At 38.4% G+C, this 19,290-nt stretch overlaps 1 protein-coding gene across 7 annotated transcripts in view; it reads left to right on the top strand.

The window, feature by feature from the left end:
- Nucleotides 1-19,290, top strand: part of TSPAN9 (tetraspanin 9) — a 164,302-nt gene that overhangs the window by 56,487 nt on the left and 88,525 nt on the right. For 4 of the 7 annotated variants that reach the window (XM_065674908.1, XM_065674875.1, XM_065674894.1 and 1 more), the window contains one exon: nucleotides 11,806-11,885. The exons of 1 other annotated variant lie outside the window; for it this stretch is intronic. In XM_065674908.1, the coding sequence (XP_065530980.1) occupies nucleotides 11,823-11,885 (63 nt within the window). In that variant the 5' untranslated portion in view covers nucleotides 11,806-11,822. Of the gene's footprint in view, nucleotides 1-4,109; nucleotides 4,255-11,510; nucleotides 11,886-19,290 lie in introns of those variants that run through there. 2 more of the 7 variants (XM_065674864.1, XM_065674855.1) reach the window with 2 other exon arrangements.

Genomic DNA, 19,290 nt, shown 5'->3' with positions numbered 1-19,290 from the left:
GAATCGCTTATTGCTTTTTGTTTCCTTCAAATCTGCAGAGTTCCAGTGGTACAGCTGTTAGGGAGCGAGGAGAGTTTTCTTCTTTATTTTCATTCTCAGGCCAGATTGCTCACAGTAGTTAAAATTTCTGAACCTTTGTTTTCAGTGTAAAGGGCAGAAGGCATTCAAGTTGATTTAAAAAAAGAAAACATGGGGAACTGAGGTGACTTAATTTAGCAATCGTTGGAATGCAAGAAACATGGGATTTTAGAGTGTGATTTATGCAACAGGAGTTGCTTGTAATAATCTTTAAAGCTGTGTATCTGAGTATAGCATTTCTTCAAAAGAGACATACAGAGTCTTTTCATTATTGTATCTGCCAAATTATCTTGCTTCAGCTTGCAGTAGAAGGTAGTAACCCCATTACTATAACCATTTAATATAACACTTTCCATGCTGTTGGAATAGAAACACTATTTTTGTTTAGAAGTACTATACAGAAGTGTCCTGTAATAAAATCAATGGCACAGAAGGAGGTGGGGGAGAAAAGTTGGGTTTCAGATATGGAACAGGATGATGAGTTTATAAAACTCTTCTGAAAAGTGTCTGGGTGGCCTGAGAGAATTTTATGTTTCTTCTGGCCAGATGCTTGGCGAAAGGGGGACTAGTGTGACAGAAGAAATGAGGATATTGGAAAAATATGCTCACAGAAGGAGAACCTATAGGCTGGATAAAATCCAGAAAGCAGGGTGCCCAAACGTGTCTAGATCTGAGATTAGAGGGTTGAAACAACAACAAAAGCAAACACAACTTTACCACGTAGGTTGTGTTACTGCAAATTTACTATTAACTTGTTCTTCTGGAGGGAAGAAGTCTGGAAAGCCGTTTCAGTAGAATTAAGTTAGGTTTGAAATTAGTCCAGATTTTAAGACATTTAGAAGAGAACAGAGGAAGATCATATGCATATCATTGCTACGGGCATCAAATTTGAATCCTGCAAGACATATTTGGACCAAAGCTAGCACTATCTACCCTTACTTGGTATTGCATTTTGTAAGCCTTTAGTTTGATTCATGTTGTTTAAAAACCCATCCTTTTATACACCATTTACTAAGTACTTACGGCCATGTATTTGGTAGATTCTTCTGAACCAATCTGCAGAGGATAGCACGAAGCATCATGTTGGTTGCTTCTGAAATGAAATGCCAGCATCCCAATTAATTTGTAAATGGAAAGTATCTGCCTGTGATGAATTAACAAAGTGCTGCTTCTAGAGGCCAATTGATACTACATACTGTAACTACCTCATACTTATTGCATGCTTAAGGAGATCAGAGCAGATTGAACGACACAAGTAGTTTTCCCCTCCAAAAAACACTTTTTTGTCTCTCTTGTCAGATACCACTATGAAGAATTTTTGCCAGGTTCTTAGTTTCTGGCTGCTGATCAAGAGTATCTTGGTTTTCTCATCTCCAAGAGACACTGATGGTATGAATAAACTTTTTCAAAACTCAAGTGAATGTGGGCTTGGCTTTTGGGAAAGAGTCAAACATGCTTGCATCCATTCTTTACACCCCATATTAGGCTCTGAATGCCTGGTATTGCTGCTAGCATGCAAGATTCTTACCAAGTGTAAATGAGTCCTCCTTAATGCAGATAAGGTCATAAAACTATGTTTTGCTGTTACGCTTCTGCCTTTACAAAAACTTATTAATATACTGTAGAAGGTTAAGTAGCTTCCACTGTAAATGAGGTATTTGAACTGCTGCATGGGTTTTTGTGACTTGACAGACAGGGTCATGTCAAGATGTACTCTGATTCTTTTTCCTTTCCTTTCTTCTTTTGTAATTTTAAATCTCTCACACCCTTGTAATAGCAGATGACACTGAACACAGAGCTCATGAATAGCAGCACCATTACATAAACCTGCTGGATTATAGTAAGAGATTTACCTTAGTTTCATTTTTACACATGTTCTTGTATCTCATGAAGAATAGATGAGAACCATTTAGCCTCATTCCTGTGAGATGAGCAAGGTGGCTAACATATCTCCCTCCTCTTGGGATTTATATCTGATTATGTTGTTGTTGGCAAAGCAAAAAGCATTAATTGCATGACTGTTATGTTACAGGCACATCCTATTTTAAATGTTGAAGTTAATCATGTTCCACGTTGTTACTATACAACATGCAAGAAGTGAGGATTGATAAGCTTTATTGGAAGAGTAGATGCTCCGATAGGATTGCTTTTAGAAATCCAAAGAGCTTCAAGACAGGAAGGAGCCTGTAGACTTTTCTTTGGCTAGATGTGGAAGTTTGTTAGAAGCCGTAGAAATAGTCCAGCCCAAACCAGCAGGATAAAATGTGGCTGTTAGGCAGTGGTATGATCAGAACTTGAGAAGTGCTGTTAATGGCACTTCAGGTAGGTTTGACTTCTCTTGAATCGTTGAAAAACTGTTTCTCAGGAGCTCAGGAATGTCTCCCTTGAAAGATAAAAGGAGGTATGTGTGGGAAATTGTTAGGCAATGTTTGTTGCCACAGTTGGTAGACCTTAGGGGGGGTCAGGAGCAGGCTGGGGACTGAATGGCTGTAGAGCCTAGGTCCCACCCTTGCTTCCAGACATTTCTGCCCTGGGTCATGCTGGGGGCTCAGTGGAAGAAAACCTTGTGCTGTGGCTTGAACTCAACCTACTCTGCTGACGTTGGTCAGCTGTAATGCTACTGACTCTGGGCAGGTACTTAATCCATTTGGCAGTTTGAATCTCCTTTATGAAAGCTGTTTATTTTTCACCCGGAGGTGGAATCTGGGATTAAGTAAGTTTTGCTTGGAAATGCTCCTGGTAAAGAGCTGTTTGGTAGCTCTCACTTCTCTGAGGTGTTGGCTCTCCAGTAAGACAATCAGGCTGTCTCTTTCAATGATGTCTTCAGTTGGAGGCTGGGCTGGTGGTGAGTTAATGAAGAAGGGAGCCAAAAAGAATGGTGTAAGTTTGCTGTTCATTGTAGGCCTTTGGGTTTCTGCCAGGTCTGACATAATGGTTTTAAATGTCCTCATTCATGGAGTCACACCTGTTTATGCTCAAGTGCCAAAAAATGAATATTTTAGCAATGAAGGAATTCACTCAATTGTGAAAGGAATGTGCCTAGAAGTGTTCTTTCATGACATAACTGAGCAGGTTTCAGAGATGTATGCTGCCTTTCAAAAATGGATGCTCACATCATTCTCTTGGTTCTTTCTTCTCATAGAGCCATTTTAAAGGGTTTTTTAAAAATTTATTTGCATTTTGGGGTTTTTTTTTTTGGAGTTGTATGGGTTTTTTTGTGGGTTTTTTTGTTTGGTGTTTTTTTTTATTTTTAAAGTTTTATAGTTCTGCTAATACATAGACACCAGCTGTCAGTTAATTCAGAACAGCAGACTGCTGATGAAAAACAGCCTCTTTAGAACAGAGGTCACAGAATATCCATCTGATTTCGTTCAAGGGACTGACTGGTACACACTGGATATGGTTAGAAGAGCTCTTGCATTGGTGAAGTCTTTCTACACCATCTGAGAAGAAGGGATGCCATCTTGCATGATAGGCAAAAGCCTTCTGCTGTTTGCTAACTTTCTTTAATTTGTAGTCAATATGGAAGACATAAAAATCTAAATTGTCATTTAAAGTACAAGTGGAAGAGAAACACTCAGATCATGTACCTTACCTCTGCAAAATATAGGTGATAAATAAGAGCCCTTTGCACTTCCTCACCCCTGCTCTCTTTTTTTTTTAGTTTTTAATTCTTAAAGTGTGCTTTTGAATATCTGATTTGTGACATTTCATCCCATGGGGCTATCAGGGATATGATGTTGCTGCCTTCCTGACCATGGTTAACAGCTTTCTACTCACTTGATTTTTTGTTTTCTCTGTGCGTGCAGTAAAAAGCACTTCTCTGGATATTCTTTTTTTCATGTATTGGGAGGGGACAGCAGTTGGTACTGCACATTTATTTTCATCATTGATTGCTAAGGATTAGTTTGGCTTACGTTAGCCACTTTACAAGGAGTCTATGACTTGAAGATGGGCTTATTGACGATTTTACAGGTAACAAATGTTAACCTCATGCTGCTGTAGTGAGAAAACTCCCTTTCCTTCTACAGGTACAAATTAAAGCTACAACGGTTTTCCTGTTAGGCTCTGAAATGTTGAACTTTTCAGAGACTATGTTTTGGATCTGAAATAGAAAAACAGAATAGGAATGAAGAAAAAAGGTCTGATGAATATGAATGACTTACTTTCATAAAGGTAAGGTATTGATAGAAACATCTATTTGGGCACATTCTGTTCTCTTGCCCCTCATATTTTCTATTTTCTCCCACCTGCTAGTGGGAGAAATGGTAAGGTAGTTCTTGGACTCTTAAAAAATGTCCAATATAGTTATTCTATTCTAAGCCAGCTATTGATGTCTTGTTTTCTGCCTGGATTGTAGTCCGTTGTGTGGTATAACTTGATCTCCATATATACAATGCCAAGCACAAAATGTCTCTGACTTCTAGGGCTTTTCAGATTTCTGGATTTTAGTTTTTAAGGTTGAAAATGTCATAGGATTTCTCTTTTTTATAAAGTTACATTTTCCTGTTGCTTTGGAAACTGAGGCATTCTTTCTGCTCAGTTTTAAGGCCCCTGAAGTACAAGTGGTATAAAGGTGTGATATAATCACAATTTTTTAGCTTTAAGGCCCAATACTGCACTTTGACCCTCATTTTCCATGTCTCTTGTGCATTAGCATATCATGTAGTCATCAGCATCTGATTACAGCGGGTTAAGGTCCCTGATACAGTTTATAACTAATTCCTTTGTACAGTTCTGAGACAGAATCTCATTCTATCTGTAGTGTGTAATCCTAAATGAGAAGTCTTAGCCACACAGGCACTGCAAATGATTTTTAATAGAAATCCCAGGAACTAAATGACTGGCATTGGGAAGTCTTACATAAAACAGGATCTTTTTTTCTTGATAATCCATTCAGTGAGGGCCCATACTGGAAGGATAAACTGTTCTTATTGGTACATGTAAGCATAAACTAGTAAGAATTGAAGCTATTAAAAGAGATTTTACTTCTTTTTTTTAACCTCTTTGCCTTGGAAGGGCAAGGAGCATTACTCATCAGAGGTTACTGTGACCTGTTAGACTAGTGCCATTGTGTCAGAGGAAACAGATTAATTCATTTCTTTTACAGTAACCATTTCAAGAAAGATAACTTTTCTGTGAGAATTCAGGACTGGTTAAGGTGTGTTTTGGGTCGAGGTGGCTAGACACTAAATTCCCATGTCTGTAAGAACAGATCTTTTCCCCATACATCTCAGGAGTGCTCCATCATGTGTTTCCTGCATCCTGGAGTGCTGTCCCACTCCTGTCTCTCTGCCAGGCCTCTATTTCTTCAGTCATGCCAATGCTAAGTAGAGTCCCAGAATGTGGAGCTCGGGCCCTAAGACCTATCTGAGTGTCTCTTTTTTAGTTCCAACTTAAGTTATATGGACATTTACCTGAGCAAGGTCCTTTTACATGGTGTCTGGAGGCGGCTTTCTTCTGCAGGCGGAACTGAGGGTCAGATGATGCCCACTGGATGCTCTTAGGCCTACGACATGGTAAAGAGAGAAGAGCATGAGCTAGTCTCTGTCTTCTGTCACAAAACATCAGAAGAGAATACTAATCAGATCTCAGGCACCAGCAGTAAGTCTGTTTCTTAATGAATCCATTCTACCCCTCTATCATCTCTGTCCATCAAATGCTCAAACAAATGGTGATTTTCTCAAACTGTTAGAAATGGCTGTTATTCACACTAGTAGGGAAACTACTAGTTTTTCTCTTCTCTAAAAATTGCGATTCTTTCTAGTATTTATAACAAGCAAGGTATTCATATACACTTTAAATAACACAGGAAGCTATGATCAGTGATTGGGGACTCCAAAACTGAAGTTATGGTAGCTCTGTTGGTTTCTAGTGGAAGACTTTTCCTGTTGGAAAGTGAATGTGTCAGAGGTGAAATATAGCTTGGGATATTTGGCTCTGAAAAACTCATCTACCATACAAAGTTGTCCATGAAACCTATCATGTTTCTGTCCAATCCCATGATGGGCGGAATGCTTTGGATTTACAAGATACAAGCTGAGAGTTTGGAAGGCCCCAGCATGTGGGTTAGAACCTTAAGAGCACCCAGATTTTTGGTTACAAATCCTGGAGCCTTGGGAGCCCTGGGAGCTCCAGGTATTTTGACTTGCTCGAGTGTAGGCTTTTTCTTGCAGAACCAGGAGCATGAAAGTCTGAGAACTCCATGGTTCCATCTCTTAAGTGATATTAATTTCAGTTCGAGTTTTTTGAACATTCTTTTCGCTTTAAGCTATTCCAAAATCAGTTGTGTGGGGTGTTTTTTTTTAAATCTGAGTTTTCCCCTGTATACGACTGTATGCCAGAGTTACAAGCTATTCTTTGCAACTCTTGTTCCATATCTCCTTCTCATGGCCTTCCAGGGTATGGAGCAGTGACTGGAAAGATGTAGTCACTGAGTTTATACTTAGCAGTCTGGGCTCTTTGTCTGATTAGTGTACCCTGAGGAAGGTTTGTGTAATTGAGTTCTTAGTTAGTATCATTCAAAAGAAAAGAATGAGTTTAAGAACCATGTCCCTTGAACACTTGATAGTGTATGCATTTGTCTGGCTCTCTGCAGGGCTCAGTATTGTTCCAAACTCATGTGGCAGGGTTACTAAAACTCATGATTTCTGAAAGCAATTAATTTGAGAATGGCCTCACCTAGTATATAGCTGAGGCTATGTGAGGCACAGATTTGGTTTGCTTCTCTGCCAGCAATTTCGTATTCATTCTCAGCAAATGTCTCGGTCCTCGAGTTCCCCCGTATTTAAAAAGGTAACAGTAGCACTGTCCTATATAATAGAAATTGCACGGTAAAATATATAATAAGTTGTAAAATGGCTCGTATATTGTAGTGATTGGATTTTTTTTTTCCTTTTTTTAAAAACTCTTAGAGTTTCATATTTCATGTTCAGGAATCATAGGGGAACATAAAAAGCCTAAGATATTTTTGCTCAGCCTTCAGTGTTTCTTCCTGTTCTTGCATGCTATAGTCCTTCTCCCTTTCACTGGATCAGCAAGATCATTTAAAGGGAATGTCTTGTAAAATGATTTGGAACATTTACAAGGGGAAAATAAGTATAATTTTTATATACTACTGAAATACATTTTATATCTGCATTATGTCTGTATAAATACATGGCTATAAATATGTATATAAACTTGGTCAGGTTTTGCTCTGTTTTGCAGCATGGTTCCACAAGCCAGTTGTGCAAAAACAGCTGAACAGGGAAACCAGCAGAGGGGTTCAGGAGCACTGTAGCTGGGCATAACTGGCACTGAAGTTCTGCTGAGATAAAACTAAGGGCTAAGAAAAATATTAACTGTTTTGTGACTTCCAATAAGAAATTAAATTGTTGGCTTTGTATTTTGAGGGCTATGGTGTACTGTTCCCAGAAGGGAACCAAGGAAAATCAGTTTTGGTAGGAGAACCAGCCTATGTGTTTGGTCCTTATTACTAATACCCTTCCTTTCCATTTTTCTGTTATACCCATTGTGACATCCATTTTCATACCTGGTATCGTAAAGTGGCCCAAATTCTTGGCCTTAATACTTGGCTGAGCCTTTCAGACGCGATGGACTGATGTTCATTACCTTGTCCCAGGCATTTGTGTGTGGGACTGAAATTATTTTCCTGATGTGGATACATCTTTCAGATGCAAAATTCTGTGACTCAGTAATCAAAGATTAATGAAGTACAGAGTGAGCTTCTGAATGTTTTTCATACCCTAATTACTTTACAGGTGAGATCTGTAGTGAAGCAAAACGCTTTTGTTCTTGTGCTAAGGTTACACTGTCAAGTGGGACCACTGTAAGGTGCTCTTGAATGGCCTTGTAGCATCACGTACCACTGAAGTCTTGGATGAGAGGCAGGGTTAAGTGCAATGGCTAGTCAAAATACAGCTGGATTAACTGGATACAGCTTTTTCACTGCTTATTATTTTCAACAAGTAAGCAGCCCTGTGTGATTTATTAACTGAGCTATATAAATACTGAGTTAGAGTTCCAGCGGGAGGAAATGACATCTAATCTGTAAAAGTTGCTCCTTGGCCGCAAATTCAAGTGGCGGAAGGTTACCAAAGCTTGTAAAGTCTCCCTGGTGGCAATAACATAACTGTAAGAGGGTCATATGTTTCCTTTGTACACAGTGAGAGGGGATGCTGATCTGGAATTGTGTTTGCCCTGCTTCTTAATGCTCAGGCTTGTATTTTGAAGTTGGCTATTGGCTTCAGGCTCCAGCTTATGTGTCTGCTTGTTTGTTCTGAAGTATAAACTATGATGTAGACCAGTCATGGAGAACTATTAATGAAGATACATTACAGGCAATGGCAAAGAAAACTAATCTTTTGTAGTATGTGAAGGCAAAAATAGAAAGCTGGAAAAAACCTCAGTAAGGTCTGATAATGAGCACCTGAAAAGTAAAGCTTGGAAGGACAGGGGAGAGTTGTGTTGCCGTTTTTTTTCTTTTTTTTTTTTTTTTTAACCACTGATAGAAATGTTTACACTATTTACAAACTCTGACTGAATTTGGGGAGACTTCTTGTTTATTACAAAATACTATATACAAGGGGGAATGGGTTTAAACTTAAACAGGGTAAGTTTAGGTTAGATATAAGGAAGGAGTTCTTTATCGTGAGGGTGGTAAGGCACTGGAATGGGTTGCCCAAGGATGTTGTGAATGCTCCGTCCCTGGCAGTGTTCAAGGCCAGGTTGGACAGAGCCTTGGGTGATATGGTTTAGTGTGAGGTGTCCCTGCCCATGGCAGGGGGGTTGGAACCAGATGATCTGAAGGTCTTTTCCAGCCCTAACTATTCTGTGATTCTATTTCAGGTTTTTTTATCTTTGAGAAGGGCAGATTAATTATTATTGTCATGAAACTTGGTAAGGGAAATTAAGGCAGATATTTGTATTGCAGTAGTTTTCACAAGCACGCAGCTTTTTTCTTTTTTTCTGTTTTTTAGTTTGCTGTGGCTATTCTACATCAGAGTAAACTTTATGGCAAGCCCATTGGTGCAACAGGAAAAAATGCTTCCAAATGCTTGAACATTCTTATAATCATTTGTAAGAGAGCTCAGTTTTGTGTGATTAAGTAAAACCTGCTGAAAGTCTCTAACTACAGTGTAGGGTTGCAGTGGCACACCTTTACTTTGCCAGTAAGTGAATTGCAAACAGGAAGAGTTTTTTCAGACTTCTAAAACTGTATGTGGGTATTTGCCTTGTGTTTGAATACCCTGCGTGCTCCAGTGTCCGAGGCATGTACCTGGCTGTGGCCTGCAAACGTCTTCCAAGACGTTTACAAGAAAGTTGGTTCTTGATGACTGCTTACATTGAAGTTTGTGCACCATAGATTTGTATAGAAATGCCCCACTCTACTTTTTTCACTGCTAATTTCTCTTTTTTTTACTTGTGTATTTTGTGTGTGGCCTTTACGACTGCTATCATACACACTGCTGAGTGGTCGTCTTGCAGTTGCCTTTCTGATGGACACATTTGATGCAGGCGATTCCGAAATTACTTTTGAAAAGCGAAGTGAACAAACACTGTTGGTACAGACGTGGCCCTGCCTATTGTTAATATATTATTGTAGAGTAGAAGAGAAGAGAGAAAGATACAACATGTACAAACATTGGGTATTTCATGGCAGGAAGCGCTTAATGATGGAGGAATCTTTTCTCAGAAAAAAAAACTGTCAAGAAAGGTACAGCACTGCTTTAAGGTGTTGATTCTAATGTTGTTACATAAAAATTACAGAATTTTAAGGGGCTTTTGGACATAGATGCCTAAGATTAAATAAATCTTATCTTTTCTCAAAGATACCTGATAAAATAATTAACAGTGCATTATAATGTGCATGTGAAAGGGTCAGTTGAAAATTGTGCGTAAGTTTTGCTTTTCCTGATTGCCGTATTTCTTTTATAGTGGTCTCCTAATATGGTTTTGAGTCTACAAAAAAAAGAATAACCTGCATTTTAAATCTGCTGTATCTCTTTGCACCATCAGTGCACAACTTTTATGCTTATGACAAAATGATGAATTTGGAAGCACCAGGCATGACTTGAAGTATTTCTTTTCCTTCCCTCTAGGCATTTGAACACATATACACAGGTACATGTGGCAAGTTGTGCCTTCTCCGTTTCAGAGTCCTAGCAAGCATGTTGTGCTACTATCTGGGAAAGAAATGTCGTGTTTGAGTCAGTGTTTCTAATGCACAGACTACCTGGGATGTAAGATGGCTTATTGCCGTACATGGGAACGACCTCTGACATGCTAGTTACATAGAATGTGAATAGCTGCAGGTTCAGATATCCTTATATTTCAAGAGTTTCAAGAGTTGATCAATGACCCCATAAGAGACAGCAGCTCTGCTTTTCTGGTTGTGGTTAATTATATCAAGAGTTGATGTGCATGTATAACTGAGGCATGGGCCTTTTTCAGTCTATCCTGGGTGCTAATCTATTGCAGTTCCTTGTCCCGTAGCATTTGTTTAAGCCAGAAAAAAATGTAAGTCACTGTTAATTTAATGAGCCAGGGAGAGGTTAGCACCTGCCTATCTAATCCACACTTTTCCAGTATTTTATTGGATTAAAGGAGTATCAGTCCCTCACAGTCCTTGCTCATAAACAGCTAAACAGTACTTGACATTTAAAGAGATTTTCTGTTGTGCACTTGTATAGTCAAGAGTAATTCTAATCCTATTAAAGATATTATGTCATGGAGGCGTGCCCTGCGGGAGAAGGCTGCTGCTAACTGGCCCAATGGAAAGCAAAGGGGAGGGGCAAGCAGGAGGGTGGATTTATTACTCGATACTTAGGTCAGGGATTTCTGTGGGAAATGCCCAGTGGTTGCAGTTGCTGATGATTTCACGGCAGCAGCACTGAAACACCGAGTGCTGTCTGATAGCTGGTTACTGAATGAGATACTGCAAATGGGTGGAAGGAAAAAAGACAGCATGTGAGAGAGAGAGAGAGTCAGACACAGAGAGGGAAGCTGAGAGCAAGGAAAGTGCTCTGGCTGGAGGAGTCTCCCAGGTGTACTGCAGAAGCTTTTTGGAAATGGATGCAAGGACCATCTGCTGCCTATAGATTAGAGGGCTGTAGATTAAGAGTGGAAAGAGCTTATGGCTCTTCTGAATAAAAATCAAAGTTCTGCATAACTGATTCATCAAGATAAATCATAAGTATGCTCTTGCATGGGATATTAATGTATAAACCCATGCTACAGATAGACAGAGTGCAGACTACATCGCTATAAAAAATAAAGCCAGCAACGATGCAGTGAATAAATTCTGCAGTGATTATCTGATTTATGTACGGAGAAAAAGAAGCAAAACACAGAGAGCTGTTATCATACTATGGCATTTGCAAGGCACTGCATTTAATGCTGAGAGATGCTATACATTAAATCTGACAACTGTGAAAAGAGAGATCATGGAGAAGTCAAGTAGTGAGGATTCTTCAATTCACCGGAGTCCATCTTTGGATAGCAAAGACTCAGATTTTGCTAAACCTTCTACCTCAGGGAGGCAGTTTGGTCGAGGTTTTACTGCTGGAGCTTTCTATGGTACAACTGGATCACGTACACAGAGCCACACTGGGCTCGGAACTGGGACCGGCATTGGGACTGGCGTAAAAAGTGACAAATACAGTGCACCCAAAGGCAGCAAATACGTGGTCTTTTACCTGGATCTATCCTTTGTTTTCCTTTTAGAATTTAAGAAGTGCAACATGGCAAGAGGCTGCCTGTGTTGTTTGAAATACATGATGTTCCTTTTCAATTTAATATTTTGGGTGAGTACTGCCTTTTCAGTTCCCTTCATTTGTTAGTGTGTCCTGTACTGCTGCATCATGTGTACAGTGCATCTTTGAAGCAGTACTGTAACTCCCCCCCCTTCACTCCATTTCTCTCATACCTGCTTTGAATATTTTCAGTGTTAAACTTGTCTCTATTAGGAAAATGTACATGCTTTCTATGTATTTATTACTACCTGATTACTGTAGTTTGCCTACTAATTCCTCAAACTTACTGTTCTAAAATGTATTTTGAACTAGATTATCTAAGAAAGGGCAGAATTGTTCCCCTTTAAGGAAGAACACTATTATTGTAGCATGAAGATCCTGCAGTGGCAGGATTTTTGCATTCTGCTGTAATACATTGTGTTGCATTAAGCTGCAGGTTAATTAAAATGTTAAGTACATTCTCATTGTCATCATAAATCTTACTTGTTTTTTGCAAACTTCATTTGACAAACTGCTTTTGCATTTGGAGAAAGTTCTGTCACATTTCTCCAGTTAAAAATAAAAAACAAAACCAAAAAATCCCCACAACCCCACCCCCCCAAAAAAAAACCAAACAAAACACGTAAGCACCTGTGTTCAAACCTAAAAATACCAGCATAAATGTGAGATGACTGGAATGGTGAATTAGTCTGAATTCAGTTTCAGCTGCAGTTGTCCACATTGGTGTGTGAAGTTAGAGACTTGCACTTGCTTGTCGAAATTGATTTTCCTCCATCAGCCAAAAGGTATGAGGAGCTGTAACAATGCCTCAGCAAGCAAGTTAAAAGCATAATGGCTACTTTAAGCAAAGTATTGTCATGTATATGGGAGGGAGGAAAAGTTAAGTCATCTGGCAGCTGAGCATCCTTGAGTGAATAATATTGTTGAGGAAATCGCAGGCTAATTGAAACACTGAGTATGCATGAATGTAGCTCAATATGAAATGGTTTGCTTAGTTTGAAATCAAAGATCACTGCTTTCCTGATGGCTGCAGAGCTTGGGCATTTGAACAAAATCAGTCATGGTCATGATCCAGCAATACGCAGTGAGCTTCATATATAAATTAAAATGCCATCCCTGGATTTATTTTAGAAAAAGGGGCATTAACAGTCTAGTTCAGATGTCTACCTCTGGTGCAGAGAGATCGTTGTTCAAATTAGGAGTCTTACTAGCAGCTTCTTTGTTTATCTTGACCCACTTACTGAAATAACCTTTAAGAGCATGAGTTAATGGGAGATTCGGTACTCACGCAACAGCGAGTTTTTTCAGAATAGACTTAAATGCTACAGTCACTGAACTTGCAGGTGTCTTACTTAAACAGAAAAGTAGAAATGATGACTGAAGGATATCTGATCGAAGCTCATTTGTGATTTTTTTCTTTCTTTTTATTTTTTGCTGTACCAGAAAGTTGTCTTAACTATTTCTAGAAGAACTCACTTTTAACACACTGGACTTGTATCAAATTGGTGCATTCCATTGACATTTTGGAAGTATTTTTTTCATATGCTGTATGTTGTGATTAGCTTTGGAACAGCTTTTATCTGATTACTCATATCCTCTGTGATCAGTCATTAAGTATCTCTTACCCTTCACCTCCTTAGTGACAATGTCTTTGCTTTTATCTCCCTCCCAATCAGCGATTTTCTTGACTGTGCATCAGACCTTCAGAGTCTAGTTTTCCGTTTCTTGAACTTGCAAAAATACTTCAGACCTCATCTGTGCGCTCATCTCTGTCTGCTCAGCTCCCGCTGGACTTTACACAAGCACATTGCTTCTTAGGTTAAAACTAGCCTACCATCTGGAGCAGTTCTCTAGTGCCCAGTGCTTCTTGAACTCTTACCTCTTAAGCCACTTTGCACCTTCCACACCATGTCTTTTGTTGTGAGGCTTATACAGCTTTTCTTTCTGTTATTAACCTTTGTCACCACAGTTCTGTCTAATATTCTGAAAACGCTTTTTATATGAACCAGGCTATACAGAATGAAAATGATACTGTGAAATGGTGAATCTGAGAGATTACAGAAAAATCCTAAATGCAAGATGTCAGGTACTTTTCAAAGTAGTTTTCAAAAGAAATTTGATCCACCAGGCATGTTTAAATTGTTCAAAAGTTCCCCTTTCTTTGCTTTAGCTGGCTTATACTCAATTTTGCAAGCCAGTCTTGATGTTCCCCTGCATTCTGACAGGGGACTGCAGTCTTGCTAAATTCTTACTACTTTATTTTTAAACTGGGCTATTTTATTTTCTTGAGCCATTCAAATGAATAACATTATCACCTCTTTTTACTCATGGAAACTCAAGCTAGAATGAAGCACACTTACAGGCAGGTGTTTTGTAGTTTGCCGCCTCTGGCTTCATAACTGTAATCTGCATTAGTTCTGCTATGGTTGAACTAGAAACACATTTTGGATGTTTGGCTCTGTATGTGCTCCTTGCTGGCACTGTGCACTTGCAGTATCTCTTACTCCTGCCCTGAGGTCTTCTGCTAACCCTTCCTTGGGTTCCTATCGCAGCTCTTGCCAGTGCCTTCTACTCTTACTGTGGCCTGAGCACTCCCTGCTATTTCAGTCCTGTATTTCTTCTTAACCAGTTTTTCCCATTCTAAAGTTGCCTCTTCTCATTGCTTTCTTCTGAATTTTTGTTAAGAAACCCATGTCCAAAAACACGACTTGTGGCCTGCTCTTGAGCAGTAACATCTTTTGTAATGCGAAGTGATTTATTTTTAAAAAGAGAAGGCTCTTTTTAAGCATGAAATTTTCTGAAACTGTAATTCAAAGCAGAATGGGACTCCTGCTCTTCAAGAGGCAAGGAGACCACTGCCACACTGTTACCTTCTGACAAAGGCAAGACGTGTTTTGTTTTGTTTTGTTTTACACCAGAACTGGTTTAAACAACGGGAAACAGAGGTGGCAAAACTGTGTTTCAAGGAGTCTTTAAGCAGGTGCCAGTCTAACAGCTGTACAGCTGCAATAAGCAGTCTGGTTGACCAGCTTGCTTTCCACAAAGCTACATTGTTCTGAGCCTGCAGTATGGTTGTTCTGCCATAATAAAACGGTGTTTCTGAGGTGCTTCCTCTGAAAATAAAGACAGGTCCTTTGGCATCCCAGAAAGCTGGGCATTATTGTGTTGAACAATTCTTAGTGTTGGCCCAAACAAAGATGCTCTTCTATAGAAAAAGAATCCTTTTCCATTATTTGCTTCTTGATGCAGAGAAAAAGGCTGGGACCTAATCTGTCCCTCATGGGGCAGTGAGCTGTACTATGCTTTCAGCCTGGTAGCCAGCTTATATATATTTAAAGACCAATTACATATATATCTGATATATTATACATATTATTTAAATATAGAATATATAAATTTTAATTCATATGTATACACATGTGTACACACATGTATGTTTGAAGGTGGTGGAAAAGTGCAGTGGTTAGTAGATTCTCCCTGTTGTTATATAGCAAATATACTGTTGCTGTGATTACTATGATAAAGAGGTGGTGCATTGTTTCTGCCCAGCAAGAATTCAGCTTCTGTGCATTAGGTTAACGACAACAAAATACAGTTTTTGAAAACTAGTAGCATGTGTATTGGTTATTGTGGAAGGATTGCATATGAGTTCTGCAAAGCAAATTGATCTAAGCAGAGTCCAGCGGTCAGTTGAAATAGAAGATGTTTCTCCAGCGTATCACTAAGAGCTTCAGGTATTTCTCTGTGGTCCTCTGATCCTTAGTTGTTCTTGGCCATCTGGCATTGCTTTCTTTTAGAGATTAGGAAAGTCTGAGCTGAGGGTTAAGGAAGCTTATAGTATTTAATTGTGTGGCTAGGATAATGAATTACACTGAATTCATCCTAAGTGCATAATACGTTTTGCAAAGAACTAGGTAACTATCAATGTTAGTTGATTTAGTTTACATTCAAGAATATTTATGTGCAAACATATGGAGATTGCAAAGTAGCTAATATAACTCTGCAGAAGAAATAAAATACTAATTTTTGCTTCTACAGATATCAGGTTAATTGTCAAAAAGGTAATCACCAAATATAAACATAAGGGTTTATGTCTTTCTAGGGTAGGTTTTACTTAATTGTTTTATTAGAGAAAAGGATCACAATAATTATTGTCACAAACTGTATCAGAAAATATTTCTGGCTATAAAATGGAAATTTTATAAAATGTAAATTTTTAAAAGAAATTTCACTCATGAAATGAGAATTTCATAGGGTCGTAAAAGGGAAATTTTGAAGTGACAGGAATAAGTTATCAAAACTTGACTAGAGAACTTGACAAGTAGATGGTGGTCACGGTTAAATTTAACTAAGGTTAATGAATTGACATACAGTGGAGCATTCATAATACACATCTTGTTAGATTTTGGCATTGCTTAACTTTAATATAAAATACATTTTGTTAAGGGGAATATATGGCAAGATTATTAAACCTCTCATGTCTGTGTTTCAGGAAGAGGCTTTCCTTATTTTAGGTCAAGAAGATCCTTAATGTGGTTTATTTGTTAAATTGTTTATAATTGAAATACTACCAAAAAAGTCTGCTACAAATAATCCGTATTTATTAATGGTATGATTAGAAGCAGACATTTTTGTTTATCTAAGTTAAACGAAGTCAAATTTACAAATTCAGGTATTTAATCTTCAGTTCCAAAGTAAATTTTATAATAGATTGGGAGTGCTTTACTTTCACTACAACATAAGGCTATAAGGGAAAAAGATGGGTGGGAAGCTTGCTAGTCCAGAAGTAGCAGCAGAAAGTCAAATATAGCAAATTTTTTTACTGGTAATCTCTTATTAAAATAATGGATAACGTTTGTTGCTCCTGAAGAAGATTTTTCTGCAATAACAATTTGTCTAATTTAATCTTATAGTGGGAGTAATCAATATTTTTTTCCTGTAAATTAAAAACAATGTTCTGTGTTTAACAGAGAGCATAAAGGCTGTTCTACAGTAGCCGTGCAGGTCACTTTTTAGTAAAGACTCGATCAGACTGAAAGAAAGACAGCATACCCATTTTCTGGGTCTGGCTGCTGTAAAGCAGCTAAGAACTTTAGAATGTTTTATATAAGATAAGCCATATTTATTTATACCAATCTGGAACATATATTGTAGTGCACTCTTTAGTTTGAAGTACAAAGTTTTAATGCTTAACTGAACCTGTTGGACAGACAATGAAACGTTGTGAAGAGGCTTTGTCCCTATGAATAACTGAAAGTTAATCTCTGAGGTTTAAGAGGGGTGGACAGTTTGTCCCTGAAATGAGAACAAAATTGCTAAGTACAGACAGCTTAGAACAGGAAACACATTCAAATTCTCTTTTTTATTGTCTTCCCCTGGCTGCATTATCTGATATTTCCCATTTTCTACCAGAAACCCTAATGACTGGGAGAGACAGTGAGTGGCCACGGGATGTGATCTGTTGGCATAATAGCAATATTTACTTCTGTTGTATTTTGACTCTAATGACATAAACCAGCAGTGAGGTCAAAGTTGTGATACAGTCCTGTGAAAGTAAGACTATTCAAACCCAACCAACAAAACACCAACCAACCAACCACCCCCCCTCAACTAACCAACCTTTTAGCATGTCAGTGTTTTGTCTGGAAGTAGAAGGAAAGGTAATATTTAGTTCAAAGAGAGTGATATCCTAACGAATATGATGTAAACAAAGTCCATTTTAAAACCTGTGTGATAACATTATCAAATACTCAAACATTACGTGAGGCCTGAGACTAGTTTTACTTTAAAATAGCAAGGTTTGCTTCGGAGCTGAGTTAGGCTGGTTAATCCAGGTGGTGAGGGCCACATAACTAGTTTTAGGGTCTAAGATGTTTCAACGTGATATGGAAGCCATCCGCTATGGCATTTTTCACAGCATTCCTCTCACTAACTGCTCTTTGCTGACACCGTATTATGTTCTATGCAGTTTGTTGGGGAGGGGAGATGTTGACCTTTTTTTTTTTTATTTTTTTTTTTTTTAATTTTTTTTGCTTTCCTTCAGTGTGTGTTTTTACTCTAGCTGTAGGTAGGTGTGAAAGCCATTTGTTTGTGTTATTTTGATTAAATAATGAGTTGATTAATGACTCAAAAAGCAGGTATGTTTTTTTCATCTGTTGTAATGTAGCCTGCTGGCCATAGTTTAATTATTTGTAAATGAAGAGGTATACAGTAATTGAACGTGAGAAATGGAATAAGAATTTCCAATTGGAAAGCAAATTACTTCTCTCCTGCACTCCCTGCCCCTCCATATTCCTACAGTTAAATCTTTTTTTAAGCATACAGCTCAGGTTCTATTCCTCGTATCTTTCAGCCTGTGTTACCTGAAGCAACTTTCTTCAGCCTTCTGTGTCCCAATCCCCCTAACTTTTAAAAACAATGCTTATACCAGCTTTTATAAAGTGATGGCTATAATCATGGGGTACAATTATTGTTAACTTTGAATAAGCCTTATAACAGTAATGTTTCTTACTTACCTATGGCCTCTTAGAGCCATGCAGAACATTTCATTAAGCTGCTTGACTGTGCCTTGGTTGGCATGCAGCCTTTTTGTCTGTTCCTGCTACCTTCCAGGTAAGTTAAGTCTGCAAGAAGCTGATCCAAAGGGATATAATCTTCCCCATCTGAGTAGAGGATGAGCTTGTAAGTCCATTATGTGGCTGTCCAAGGAGGTATTTAATTTTCTTATTTAAATGCTGCTGTCACAGAACAGGACCTGGGTAGAAAAGACGGGAGGATGCTAGTCAAATTGTGGAAAATACAGTTCACTTAATGGGGGGTTTGCTGTACAGAAAATAAGGATGTTCTTCCCAGGTTGCCACAGATAAGATGATATACTATACTTAGTAGCTGCTTTGTATTTATCCCATATAATTTATGAGGTTACCTAACCTTTCAGCAAGTCATGGAAATTGTGAATCAAAGGAGGAATTCTGGATATCTTATGCTTTGCTTTAAATATCTTGCAGAAATAAATAAACCACATCTTCCAAACAAAGTAAAAGAACCTAGTATGGCTGTAGGTGTGTTATTAAAGAGTGAATATTTACTGAAATTGTTGGGGACTTGTCACAAAAAGATGATTTTAACACCACTTTACAGAAATGACTGTGGGCACTGAATTCAGAGCATTTTCACAACTCTCTGAAATGAATTAGTTTTAAATCAGCTCACATCTCTATTCAGCTCAGTCCCTTACTGCTTAGGAATAGCTTAAGTTTCTGACTTTATTCAGCAGAGATAATTGGACATCCAAGTGTTTGGAAATTTGGCTGGGATGATCATTCTCCTTTCGTCCTGCTTTCCTTGAGCTGGGCCAAAGATTACATGGCTGTCCAAACCTTTTTCATTTTACTACTCCATTCAGTGTAGCAGGATTGTGAATATTCCTTGGACCTTCTGCCAGTTTGAATTTCAA

This window comes from Lathamus discolor, chromosome 1, assembly GCF_037157495.1.
Source record: "Lathamus discolor isolate bLatDis1 chromosome 1, bLatDis1.hap1, whole genome shotgun sequence".
NCBI classification, from domain to species: domain Eukaryota; kingdom Metazoa; phylum Chordata; class Aves; order Psittaciformes; family Psittacidae; genus Lathamus; species Lathamus discolor.
The sequence above is the reverse complement of the archived record's forward strand: the minus strand, read 5'-3'. Positions and strand labels throughout refer to the sequence as shown.